Source organism: Manis pentadactyla, chromosome 11 (assembly GCF_030020395.1).
Source record: "Manis pentadactyla isolate mManPen7 chromosome 11, mManPen7.hap1, whole genome shotgun sequence".
NCBI classification, from domain to species: domain Eukaryota; kingdom Metazoa; phylum Chordata; class Mammalia; order Pholidota; family Manidae; genus Manis; species Manis pentadactyla.
In genome coordinates, this window is record NC_080029.1 from 24,708,932 (window position 1) to 24,721,855 (window position 12,924).

Genomic DNA, 12,924 nt, shown 5'->3' on the forward strand with positions numbered 1-12,924 from the left:
CAAACATTGTAAGTAGGGTGAGGTCAGTGAAATTTTCCAGGCCCAGTTAATTTGGAAATTATTTGGTAACCTGACTTAAATTCTGATGAGCTTGTAATCCAAAATAATGGTGCTCTAGGCAATTTATATCATGATTAATTTCAAGTCCTAGTGAGGCTCAAAAATAGGGATCACTGATGCATAAGATTTTGTTGGCACAATTTATTTGGGTACTGACTTGATTAGACAATCTCAAATAATTTAAATATATGAGGTCAAAGGAAAATTATTAACTTGTATAGCCAGGGCAGTAATTTCAGTATGTATTTTTAAGCTTTCTTGGTTTTAAAATCTAAAAGACAAAATCTGTGTCCTAAATTTGTAAGTGTGCTGACTTCTGAAATGACTTAATGAGGTTACTTCTTTTCATTATCTGCTTTTCTTAAGTCTGTTTGTGTTTGAACATTTTAGGTCATTTATAGCAAGTACACTGACCTGGTTCCCAAGGAAGTCATGAATGCAGATGACCCAGACCTGCAAAGACCTGATGAAGAAGCCATTAAAGAGGTAACTGGGAATTGATATATATATATATAATTATGTCAGATGACTTTTTACATTTTTATTAACTTCCAAACCACTCAATGTGGTGTTTCTTATTTCAGATAACAGAAAAGACAAGGGTAGCCTTAGAAAAATCTGTGTCTCAGAAGGTTGCTGCAGCCATGCCAGTTCGAGCAGCAGACAAACTGGCTCCTGCTCAGTATATCCGGTATGATTATGCCTAGAAATCTTAGTGTCAGGTCGGACTTGATTGGACTTGGAAGTCCTGGTATTCTTTCATTATCCTACTTAGTCACAAATGTAAATTTGATATTTTGAATAATGATTTACGTTTATTGACTCTGAAAACAATTGACAGTGGAAGAATTTAAGGTGTCTGCTTCAAAGATAATAGCTGTTATGCTATTTCCAAAATATATTTTTTGTTTTTAGAAATTAATAGTTACTTACAGTTTATGATCTAAACTAAAATTATTTAGTTTTCTATATATATGTCATTATGTAATATTAATTATATATTTTACATAATATATATATTACATAATATAGAATATTAATACTACATTAATATCATTTACATAACACTAGGTATCTCTAATATGTCTAAATTTTGAGGGATTTCACTCAACTAAATCTTTGTGTAGAGAGATAATTCACATATAGATATGGGAAAATTCAGAGCTGGTAGAGTTGCTACCATTATTATTTCTCTGTTTTATAATCTATGATTAGTCAAAAACTACTAACTGTAAATTACCTGCTGAGAATATTACAGGTTGTTTTTTCCTCAAATGCCGACCTACAAAATTATTATTTTCTAGACCTCTGATCTGTGAAACTGAACCCTGTGCCTTCCATGGTAGAAAATGGACAGGGATAGATTATTTGCAAACTGATACAACTCTAGTGTACATTTTGCTGGTAACTTACACTGTTACAAGTGCTGTTAGTTCTCTTAACCTCCATTGCTATCGCTTTACCCAAATATTTTGCAGTTTTCTATTAATAAGAAAACTTTGCAAAAGTATTTGACAGCGCCATCTAGCTTAGTACTGTAATAGTAGAAGAATACCTCTTGAAGGCTTGAACTAGTTACATCTTTAGTTTCATCTGCATTCTTCAGATATACACCATCTCAACAAGGAGTGGCTTTCAACTCTGGAGCTAAACAGAGAGTTATTCGAATGGTGGAAATGCAAAAAGATCCAATGGAGCCTCCGAGGTTCAAGTAAGTAGCTGGATTCCTGAGAATGAACCACTGTTCTTCACAAGGTATCAAGGAGAAAAATGTCCCAGAAGTCATTCAACAAATGAATGGAGAAACACATTGTGGAATATCTATACATGGAATCTGTACTGTGGAGCAATAAAATTTATCCATACATCTATCCTCTGGAGCAATAAAAAGGCACAAACTTTTAGTAAATGCAGTAATGTGGATGAATCTCAATTATGCTGAAAGAAGCCAGACAAAAACAAGTACAGACTATATGATTCTGTTTATATAAAACTCTAGAGAATGCAAACTCATCTATAGTGACAGGAGGTAGATCAGTGGATGCCTGTGGGAAAGGATTGGAGGGACACTGAGGAGATGAGAGGAATAAGAGATACAGGCAAGGGGCATACAGAAACTTTTAGAAGTGATGGGTATTTTCACTGTCCTGACTGTAATGATGGTTTCACAGGTGTGTACTGTTTCAAAACTTAGATTGTACATATTCAGTATCTAGTTAATTGCATGTCATTTGTACCTCAGTAAAGCCATCTTTTACAAAGGAGAAAAGTATACCACTCTGTGAAATGGTAATGGTATTTTGGAGGTGAGGTGAGTAGTGATGGTAACAAGGTTGGCCATGTTTTAGTAATTGTTGTATAAAAGCTGAGCATTCATTTTATATTCTCTCTGTTTGATGCTTTTTATAATAAAAATGAGGATGGGAGACATGAGACATGATAACTAAAAGGGGAAAATGTATAACACTCTCTGGTTGTGCTTTGATTTATGCTTCAGGATCAATAAGAAAATTCCCCGGGGACCACCTTCTCCTCCTGCACCTGTCATGCATTCTCCTAGTCGAAAGGTAAACTTCGCTGGAGTCTAAAATACTTTTTTTGTACTCATGATTATTCATAAGTAACTTTCATAGAATAAAGTCTAGACGCCTATACAGCTACATTTCCCTATACATACTGTTTTTTAAATTTGTTTTTCAAGGTCAAAAAAGGACCCACTCAGGACTATAGTGTCTAATTCCAGAGTGTTTATGAGAATGTATATAAATTAGTTTTATTATTATTAACCTAACCCCTGTTTTTAATAATGAGCAGGGTCTGCTATTTGACGAGAAGGATTTATCATAATTATAGGAAGTGAGTGCTTGGGATCATTAGTTCTCTGATAATCCAAGTGGCTTTTTTTAGGCATGTTTTATTACCCAACTGAAAGAACAAGTCTTCATCTGAGAGAAGTCATGTCACTTTAAATATGGAAAAATACTAACCAGCATTTCTTACTATCAAAAATAACTTGTGGATTATTTTTCAATTTTTATATTAAAGTTATTACTAGAATCCATGATATGAAAACATAGTATATAGTGCTACCAAACAAATGGCACTTTGGCCTTCGACTAAATCCACCCATATGTCAGTGTATATTAAGCTGTCTTTGAAGAAAAAGATTGCACTTGGGCTTTTAACTAGACTATAAATCTAAAAATGTCTCTTCTTCCATTCTTCTGTCAAATCAGATGACTGTGAAAGAACAACAAGAGTGGAAGATTCCTCCTTGTATTTCAAACTGGAAAAATGCAAAGGTAATTAAGTTGTCATAAAATTATTCTATTATTAGAACCTACTAGAAAGCACCCAGGAAGGCACTTCAGCCTGGGTAACTTTAGATGAAATCTTAGCATCTTATTTAGCTGAATGTTTTCAAATAGGAACACACAACTTACATGACTTGACTTTTTTTTTAATGTAATAGATATGTAGTATGCCAGGCACATGAATACCATGTAGTTTCTTTTTGTGAATTTTAGTTACAAGAAGCACACAGAGAAGGAATAGGTAGAGTAAAGTAACATATCAATGAACAACAGTATTCTTTCAGAAACTCAAATTTATATCTAAAATTACTTCTGAAAGAAACTACTAATTTATATAATTATATGACAAACAGAGTAAATGTTTGGGTATGTCCAGTACTTTAATTGTTAAACTATTTGTTTCTGTTTACTACAATGCATGTGTAAGCTATTGAAATCCTTTTTATCTCTACTAATTGTCAAAGCTTCCAGGAGTCATGAAGAATCTAAAATCATGTAGAATAAAATTTGTAATCACTATCTACTCTTTTCCTCCAAATCATATTTGGTGATTCTGTTTTTAGTGGTGAAGAAGGTCAATTTAACCCATGGATTAAACGTAAATTATTCCTTAAAGGAAGTTACGTACCCATCCTAAAACAAATAGATTGGTCTGATTTGGATGTACATATTACATCGATTAATATGTATGTAACTATATGGTTTCTTGAGCTGATTCTATAACAATTCTTGTATTAGGAATAAAGACCATGGACCTAGAGGTCAGCATTTGGGAGTCTAGTCAGAAATCTGGAAAAATAAAGCTAAGCCTGAAAATTACACATGGATGGTCAAGCATATTCCTTGAGTTGTTGAAATAGGATACAAAATTTCAGAACACAAAATCTCATTTATCTAGCAAACTTTTATCTTTTTTCCATTTATTAAAACTTACAGGGTTCTCAGAATCTGGCAAGTCATTAAAACAGTACCACAGATTAAACTACCTATAGATACCATGATTTTAGTAATTCATTGCACCTTTGTGTGTCTGTTTATTTTCTTATAGAACAACGATGTAGCTATTTGATAGTGATTTCCTTTTATTATAATTCACAATAATTAACATGAGAATCTGTTTTCCCAGCACTTGAACTCTGAGGTCTTACTGCCCAAGTTTAAATCCCATTTCCTAAGCTCTCTACCCTCAGTATCTTCATCTGTGAAGTGGAAATAATAATGTTACCAGCCTTACAGAGTCACTGTGAAGGTTCAATGGGACCATACATGTAAAGTGCTTAAACAGTCCTGCTCACAAAGCACCCATTGCCAGCTGTTGCTGTGGTTGCATAATTGTGAAGAAGGATGTAAGAAAAGAACTACAGCTAAGTGGTTGTCAAAATGGGTATATTTAAATCTAATTTTAAAGAATCTATTATCACACTTTTGTGACTGGTGTTCTCTGCTTTCGCACTAGGGTTATACAATTCCATTAGACAAACGTCTGGCCGCTGATGGAAGAGGACTGCAGACAGTTCACATCAATGAAAATTTTGCCAAACTGGCTGAAGCCCTCTACATTGCTGATCGGAAGGTAGGCCTATTAGAATTAAGTTGTTTAATGCTCTTGATAATTTGTAAACCCATTCTTGGTTACCTAAGATACTCTTTGCTTGGGGGTTTCTCCAGTTACATTGAGGAATAATTGACATACATCACTGTAAACTCTAAGGCATTCAGCATGATGGTTTGATTTACATAAGATACTGTTATTTTAGCTACAGTATTGAGTACCTAGAGAGGCTCTTAACTGTGGTATGGTTGCCAGAGATGGCAGGGGCTAGTTGCAACTCTGTACCTGGATTCAGCCTTTGTAGACTCAATACACATACCTCACCACTGATAATGTGACTTCCTCACAACATTCCGGAATAATGGTTCATTAGGTTGTTACCATATTGTAAAGATTTCTAGCTACTATTTGTAGCTTCATTAATTTTCCTCTTTTAAATGTAGATGTCTCCCAAAAGGTCAGTACCAGCAAAGGGCAAATAAACATCTGATGAATTGAATGCTACAGAAAATGGCATCCATCTATTAATATTATGGTATTAATACATGATTTTGAAGTTCTCACACATCATGGCATGTGTTTAAATGTAAAAAAGTATAGCTTCTGTATTGCAGTGAACACTCTTAAAAATTGTCTCTTGCAGATGTAGGCCAAGACTTTGAGTTGATTTGATTGATTTTGAAAACATAACCAGTTTCTTTTGTTACTGATACTGAAAATCGAACTCTTGTTTAATTTTATTATTTAGATTGTCTCTGAGAAAGCAGTAGTGAAACACTGACTTATAAAAGTGATTGGGGTCACTATAGTTTCAACCACTAAAATATTGCCCAGAGTGAAAAACTACATTTGCAGTGTCTTCCATGTGAGCTGTGTTTTAGTCTACAGGAATCTTTGTTTTAATCATCAGTAACAAACCTGAACTCTTTATAACTGCTCTTTTAAGCCAGACTTCTGTAGAAAGTTAGATGATAGCTACAAGCTCTCATTCTTTATCCACTGATAGTATCTTACTTAACATCTGGCTTTACTAAGTAATTACTGCTTACTTAACAACAGGCTCGGGAAGCTGTGGAAATGCGTGCTCAAGTAGAGAGAAAGATGGCTCAAAAAGAAAAGGAGAAACATGAAGAAAAACTTAGAGAAATGGCCCAGAAAGCCAGGGAGAGAAGAGCTGGGATCAAAACCCATGTGGAAAAAGGTATGACAGTCTCATTACTGAGTTGAATTTACTTTGTGAACGGTATGTATCTTATTTTGAAAATCTGAATTGTTTTTACTGTAAAAACAAGCAAAAGTAGTACATACATATACAGAGAATGTAGATACTTCAGAAATAATGTAGAATTGAAAGTAATTTCTGCCATATTAACTGAAGCAGTAGAAAATGAAGACTATATAGTTAAATATGGACCTTAATTATGGGGCTACACTGGAAGTTTTTAAAGTTCTGAGCAATATACTTTCAAAAATTATGCATTACTTAAATGATAGGATTGGTTTTCTCATATTTTAATTTTCTTGGATCTTAGAAAGAGAAAGGAGATCTCCAACTGAATAATTTAGCATCCCCACATGTAAAATAACCGAGTTTTTCTATCTTGTAGGCTAACATGCCTCTAATCATTAAGTCTGCCAATATTTTCTCTCTGGCTTTATTTAGTGGTCTACATTAGTATATTAATTCAGTTAGAATGAGAAGACTAATTCTAATTCAAGAAAATTGTCAGGGTGATTTTCGTTTCTTTAATAAATCCTAGACTAGTGCAATTAATTATCCATTCATTTCATTGAGTATCTACTATGTGCAAGGTTCCCTTCTAGACATAAGGTTTTCTGTTGGACATGCTGGAAGGGTATAGCTCTAATGAGTGTTAGAAAGATTTAAAAAGTTAATCATTTAGTACATTAGAAGGTAATAATTGCTCTGGAGAAAATAATAAAACAGAGAAGGGGGTCAAAAGTACCAAAAGGAGGGAGTGAACAAAACAGGCCTCATTTCTGAGATGGTAACATTAGCACAAAAACTTGAAGGAAGTAAGGAAGTATGAGCCGTGGATAATTGGGGTAAGATCACCCCAGAGAGAGAAGGAATAGCAAATACAAAGACCCTGAGTCGGGTTCAGGGAAAAGCCAGGGAGGCCTCTATGGAGAGATTAGAGTAAGAAAGCTGAGTCCTAGGACATGAGTTGTCAGAGTAGTTATGGCAAACAGATGAGTAGTTAGGACATTTTCTGAAATTAAAGTGCAGTTTTGTTGGAAAGAAAGTATGTGGCCTTTTAGCCATTTTAAGGACATGGATTTTACTTCAAGTAACAAGGAAAGCAATTGAAGGGTTTTGAGCAGAGTGACATGATCTGACATACATTAGAAGGCTGTGGAATGGGCCTTTGGTGAAGCAGGGAAACCATTTGGAAGGTTACTGCAGTAATCCACATCAGAGCTGATAATGAGAGGTAGTGAAAACATGGTCAGATACTGGATGTATTTGGACATACATCCAGTAGCTGACAATATCTGCTTGGATTAGCTAGAAGTATAAGGGAAGAGGAGTCCAGGATGACTCCAGAACTTTTGACCTGAGCAGCTGGGAAGGATTGAGTTGCCACTTACTGACGTTGGGAGTGCTACACAGGGAAGAGATTTGAGAGGAAAAGATTAGGAATTTAGTTGTGGACATGTTAAGTTTAACATGGAGGTGTCAAGCAGGCAGTTGGTTGTAGGGGCCTAGAAGATGCAACTGTAAGGAAGTTACCAGGATTTTAAGTAGTGATCCACTTCCTTGAATCTTATTTGAATGACTTGATGAAGCAAAATATAAAAATTTGCCTGTAGTACACCTAGCCACTGAAGGTAATTAGAAGTGAAACTTCCCTGTGTCTAAGTTCTCTACACTGATAAGAAAAAAAACAACAGAATGGTTCTTGGGAAATTAATTAAAATGTTGAAAAATCCATAGCCAGATATTAATAAAAAATAACATTTATTGAGTACTTACTTTGGCAAACACTTGGAGCACTTATATAATCCCTTCAACTGTATGCAGTCGTTCTAACTATTGTCACTGTTTTACAGAGGAGACTAAGGTTCACAGTGGTTAAGTAACCCACACCAGGTTACATTGCTAATCTGTCGTAGAAACAGGATTTGAATACAGATAGGCTGGCTCCAAAGCTCATGCTCTCTTCAGACTGGAGAGAGTAGAGAAAATGTAGACATAAACAAAATAGATGGAGTTCAAGATGCCACCAGCCCCTGTGGAGCACAAGCAAAAGGTTTTGTATACAAAGTCAATCTTTGAAAATATAACTTATCTATAATTCTTTTTTCCTAGCATTTTAATAGGAAAATTTTAAAACACATAGAAAAAAGTTTTAGGAATTGTATAGTGAAAAGCCGTATCTCCACCACATAGACTACAGTTAACATTTTTTTTAACAATTAACCTTGTTAAATTTGCCTTATCACATATCTACCCATCTCTATACCCATCTATCAATCCACCTTACTACTTTGATGCATTTCAAAGTAAGCTAAAGACATCAGTACAGTTTACCCCAAACACTTCATCTGCATGCATGATTTCGGAATTTACATTCAAATATGAAACCAATAATGTTTCAAGTGAATTGCAAGTAAGGTTAAAAGTAACTACAGTTAAAAGGGCTGAATGTGACTACAAAGAAGTTCATGAAATTTTCTGTGTATGGTTTAACTGATGTTCTCTTGTTCAAAATATTAATGGGTAATACAATGATGAAGTAATTTTCAACTCTATCCACGTAGAGGATGGGGAGGCACGAGAGAGGGATGAAATCCGGCATGACAGACGAAAAGAGAGACAGCATGACCGGAATCTTTCCAGGGCAGCCCCTGATAAAAGGTAGGTGCTATTTGAGATAAATACAAATTATAAAGAGTGGCCTTTATGAACCTTTTAGCGAGGTGGTTTAGTCTCCTAAGATGAGTTTTGCTCTTCTTCCTTTCTAGTTTGATAACTTAATAAATCAGCACTTATTTTCTTGCACTAAACTACTTTTTCTTAGCAGAAGAATTGACTATCCCTGGAAGTAATTTTTTTCTTCAATCACCCTGTAGAGTCAGGTAGAATTGAGAATAATGAAAATGTAGAAAAGTGAAATCAGATCATGTTTGTGAAAAGAAAATGCATAGGACTGTTCCGCTCGTTCTTTTCCAATTTCAAATGATGAGCCAAATTTATTATGTGCCTGTCCCTTTAGGCAGGAAATACGCTGCTTTACTTTTATTGAGATCCTTTTACATGCAGAATACTGTACTGAGTACATTTTGGGGGAAGAGCAGGTTTTCGAAGAAGTGGAAATTGGCCTCTTCTGTGAGCATTTTCACTTAAATTTAGAAAGACAGCTATCATAAAATTATTTGGAAAATTGACTAAGCAGTATTAGTACAAATTTGTATAGAACAAACAGGTTGCATGTATGGGGCTTGGAATAAAAGAGGGATTAGTGAAGTCTGTGGTTTACCAAAGGCTGAAGACTGAAATTGCAAAAAAGTATAGGAAATGCAGTAATACGTAGGTGGAATTCTGAGGGAGGGTTAAATGCAAATATAAAATCTTTTCTTTCCAAATAAGCAATTTCGCATGCTTTCATCATTATATCAGCTGATACAATCTGTTTTTTTCAAATCATATCTTAAACATGAAAAAGAATGTTCCTTCTGGTGGTGGTCTTTGTTGTTTAATGGCATATTTCATCTCCCTGGGGAAGTGAGTCAGGGAGAAGCAGAAAATCTGAATTTAGAGTCATGGGTAAATGTACAGTATAGGAGAGAGAGGAATGAAATGTGAAAGTGTGCAGTTAAGTGACACTTTGGTCTGAAATTCCTAAGCTATAAAAATCAACATGACTCTGCAGATAAATTGGGCCCTTAAAACCAGTGAAGTGGCTATGAGAAATGTAACATAGAAAAGCTGTAGAATTCTGATTGGATGAAAATCAGATTATCTGTAGGAAACAAAGACCTGAGCTTCTAAAATAAATGATGACAGTTACCATCGTTTCATTGCAATGTAGATTGCATGCATACTGAAGCAGCAGGGGAATTAAATTAATCTGAATGTTGAAAATCATCCTGGGTAATCCAGTCATTGACATGTTTTCCTCAGATTCTAATAGGATAAAATTTCTAAATGTGGTGAAGTACAAGAACTGATTCTAGTTTATTGAAAACAGTTCATATGATACATCTAGTTTGCATCCAGTACCCCTCCAACCTTCATATAATAATAGCAAATATAGATCATACCAATTTCATATCTCAGCCTGCATTGTAAGGTGTTGCTTGTATTAAAAACTTTCACATCAAGAATGAGTCTCTCAGCAGTTCTTTCCAGCTAACAGGACAGCCTAATTGTAAAACCCTACCTCTTCTAATAATCGTGTATCTAAAATGCTGTGAGGACTGCCAACTGATTATGCATTATCAGTTCAGAAGATGTGAACAAGACATACTCATTTCCTTTGCTTCTGAGATTGGTTGTTTTTAAATTGAAATTCAACTTGTCTGTGAAGTTTTCAGTTAGTGGCATTATATTTCAAAACAGGTCCAAACTGCAGAGAAATGAAAATCGGGATATCAGTGAAGTCATTGCCCTTGGTGTACCCAATCCTCGGACTTCCAATGAAGTTCAGTATGACCAAAGGCTCTTCAACCAATCCAAGGTACAGGGAACTTAGAGCATATCCTAAGTGTTAATAGTACTGACCCAAGACTATACTTTCAGGGATCATTTCTATAGTTCGTTAATAGTACTGACCCTTGGGGAAAAGGAAGTTAACATATTAAAGATTTGAGTCAGCTAAGGCTAGCATGATGACAAAAAAATAGAAGCTGCATGTTATAACTGAAAAGACAAGATGAAATAGCTCTGATGTTGACCTCTTACAGTTGGCTAAGATTTGAGATACTCGTAGAAAATGAAAGAAATCAGGTGATAAAAGTTTGGTTCTGGTATATTGTTTTTATTTCTAAAATAAAGTGTGATAATAGTGTCCTACGAACGTGTTTCTTGGATTATTGTTCATTGATCTTTGAAAAAAAATGTTAATGCTATTGAAACACATAAACTTGGGATTTTTGAAAAATGAAGCTCTAAGACTAAAGTACTAGATTACTTATCAGGAAACCTGGTTTCTAGTACCAGTTATTATTAACTAGTTAGGACACATTAGGCCTGAAGAAGTACCCAAATTGATTATTTACTGTACATAAGTCCGTGAGATCAAAGATAGATGCACCTTTGCCCTCAAGGATCCCTCTAGTCTACTAGGAAAGACACATTTGCGTGTATATAAATAAAAACAAAGCTGACTGTAGTAAGAACATAAAGGTATGAAGTCTGCTGGGATATAAGGGGGGAAAGGGAATTATGACCTGGAGGTTTTAAGATTTGAAGGCAGCATTTGAGTTCTGTTTAATATGTTACTGAGTGCTTTTTATATTTCTGGCATCTTTCTAAGTCTTTTTACTTGTATTATCTCAATCCTAACAAAAACACTAGGGTCATCCTGTTACAACCTCTGTTTACAGAAGAAATTGAGACACATAGAGGTTTAGCTAGTAACTGTTGGAAATAAAATGAAAACGTTGGTTGTCCTGATTCTTAACACACTATGCAGTGGCAATAAACTTTTGCCCAAGCAGAGGTGGTTAGGCATGAAAGTTCCACATAATATTTATGACAGTCACTCTTAGAAGCTTAAGCTTAAATCATTTAGAAGTTGTGATGAAAATATTTCTAAAAAAGCACATCTCTTTATTAATGAACCACCCAAATATATGAGATAAGTGTAAAGTTTTCATTAAGAACCTTATTGTCTCATGCTGTAATAGTGACGTTCTTAAGCAGTTAGGGGGTATAACATTGTTACTCTAAATGGCATTAGATAAATGCTTTAAGATTCATCTTCTTGCCATTATATCTGTACAAATTGAAATTGTCAAGTACTTGCTTATACTAGTAGTCCCCAATATTAATGACTTCACTAGAGTAGCCAGATCTTTAAAGTTTATAGACTTTGTGAGTTTTTTAAGGAAGATTTTTTTTTTAGGTATTGTTGAAATAATTTTATATTGGTTTCAAATGCACAACAGTGTTACCCACCTTATCAAATCTTCACGTCCTCTTGCATGGTTACTATCTATCAATGTAGAAAGATGTTACAAACTCATTAACTATATTCTCCGTGCTCTACCACTATCCCAGTAAACAACTTGATATTGTAATTGTGAATTATTGTGCCCCTTAATCCCCTTCACCCACCCCAACCCCTCCCCTTGGTAATTACTAGTCCCCTCTCAGTATCTATGAGTCTACTATTTTGTTCCTTCTGTTTTGCTTTTTTTATACTCCACAGTAAGTGAAGTCATGTATTTGTCTTACTCTGCCTGGCTTATTTCACTGAGCATACCACCCTCTAGATCCATCCATGTTGTTGTAAATAGGATCTTTTTTTATGACTGAATAAATATTCCATTCTGTATATGTACCAGGCTTCTTTATCCTTTCATCCATCAATGGACACTTAGGTTGTTTTCCTATCTTGGCTATTGCAAATAGTACAGCGATAAACATAGGGGTGCATGTCTTTGCAAATCAGGGATCTTGTTTGGGTAAATTCCTTGGAGTAGAATTACTGGGTTAAATGGTATTTAATGAAGATCTTTTTAATTTGTAGTTCAGACTGTTGAAATGTGAGCTGTCAATGAGCAAGGGTTTACTTTTCACATGAATGTAATCAGATTCAACTTTTAATAAATAATATTTATTTAATATCCTGTTTTTCCACAGGGTATGGACAGTGGTTTTGCAGGTGGAGAAGATGAAATTTACAATGTTTATGATCAAGCCTGGAGAGGCAGTAAAGATATGGCCCAGAATATTTACAGACCCAGTAAAAATCTGGACAAGGACATGTATGGTGATGACCTAGAAGCTAGAATAAAGACCAACAG

General features: G+C 34.8%; 1 protein-coding gene across 1 annotated transcript in view; it reads left to right on the forward strand.

Moving 5' to 3' along the window:
- Positions 1 to 12,924, forward strand: part of SNW1 (SNW domain containing 1) — a 30,738-nt gene that overhangs the window by 17,058 nt on the left and 756 nt on the right. Inside the window, exons 4-13 of the mRNA XM_036913035.2 lie at positions 451 to 546; positions 645 to 751; positions 1,667 to 1,771; positions 2,558 to 2,627; positions 3,297 to 3,362; positions 4,831 to 4,947; positions 5,986 to 6,127; positions 8,713 to 8,809; positions 10,514 to 10,631; positions 12,761 to 12,924. Of these exons, the coding sequence (XP_036768930.1) occupies positions 451 to 546; positions 645 to 751; positions 1,667 to 1,771; positions 2,558 to 2,627; positions 3,297 to 3,362; positions 4,831 to 4,947; positions 5,986 to 6,127; positions 8,713 to 8,809; positions 10,514 to 10,631; positions 12,761 to 12,924 (1,082 nt within the window). The remainder of the gene's footprint in view (positions 1 to 450; positions 547 to 644; positions 752 to 1,666; positions 1,772 to 2,557; positions 2,628 to 3,296; positions 3,363 to 4,830; positions 4,948 to 5,985; positions 6,128 to 8,712; positions 8,810 to 10,513; positions 10,632 to 12,760) is intronic.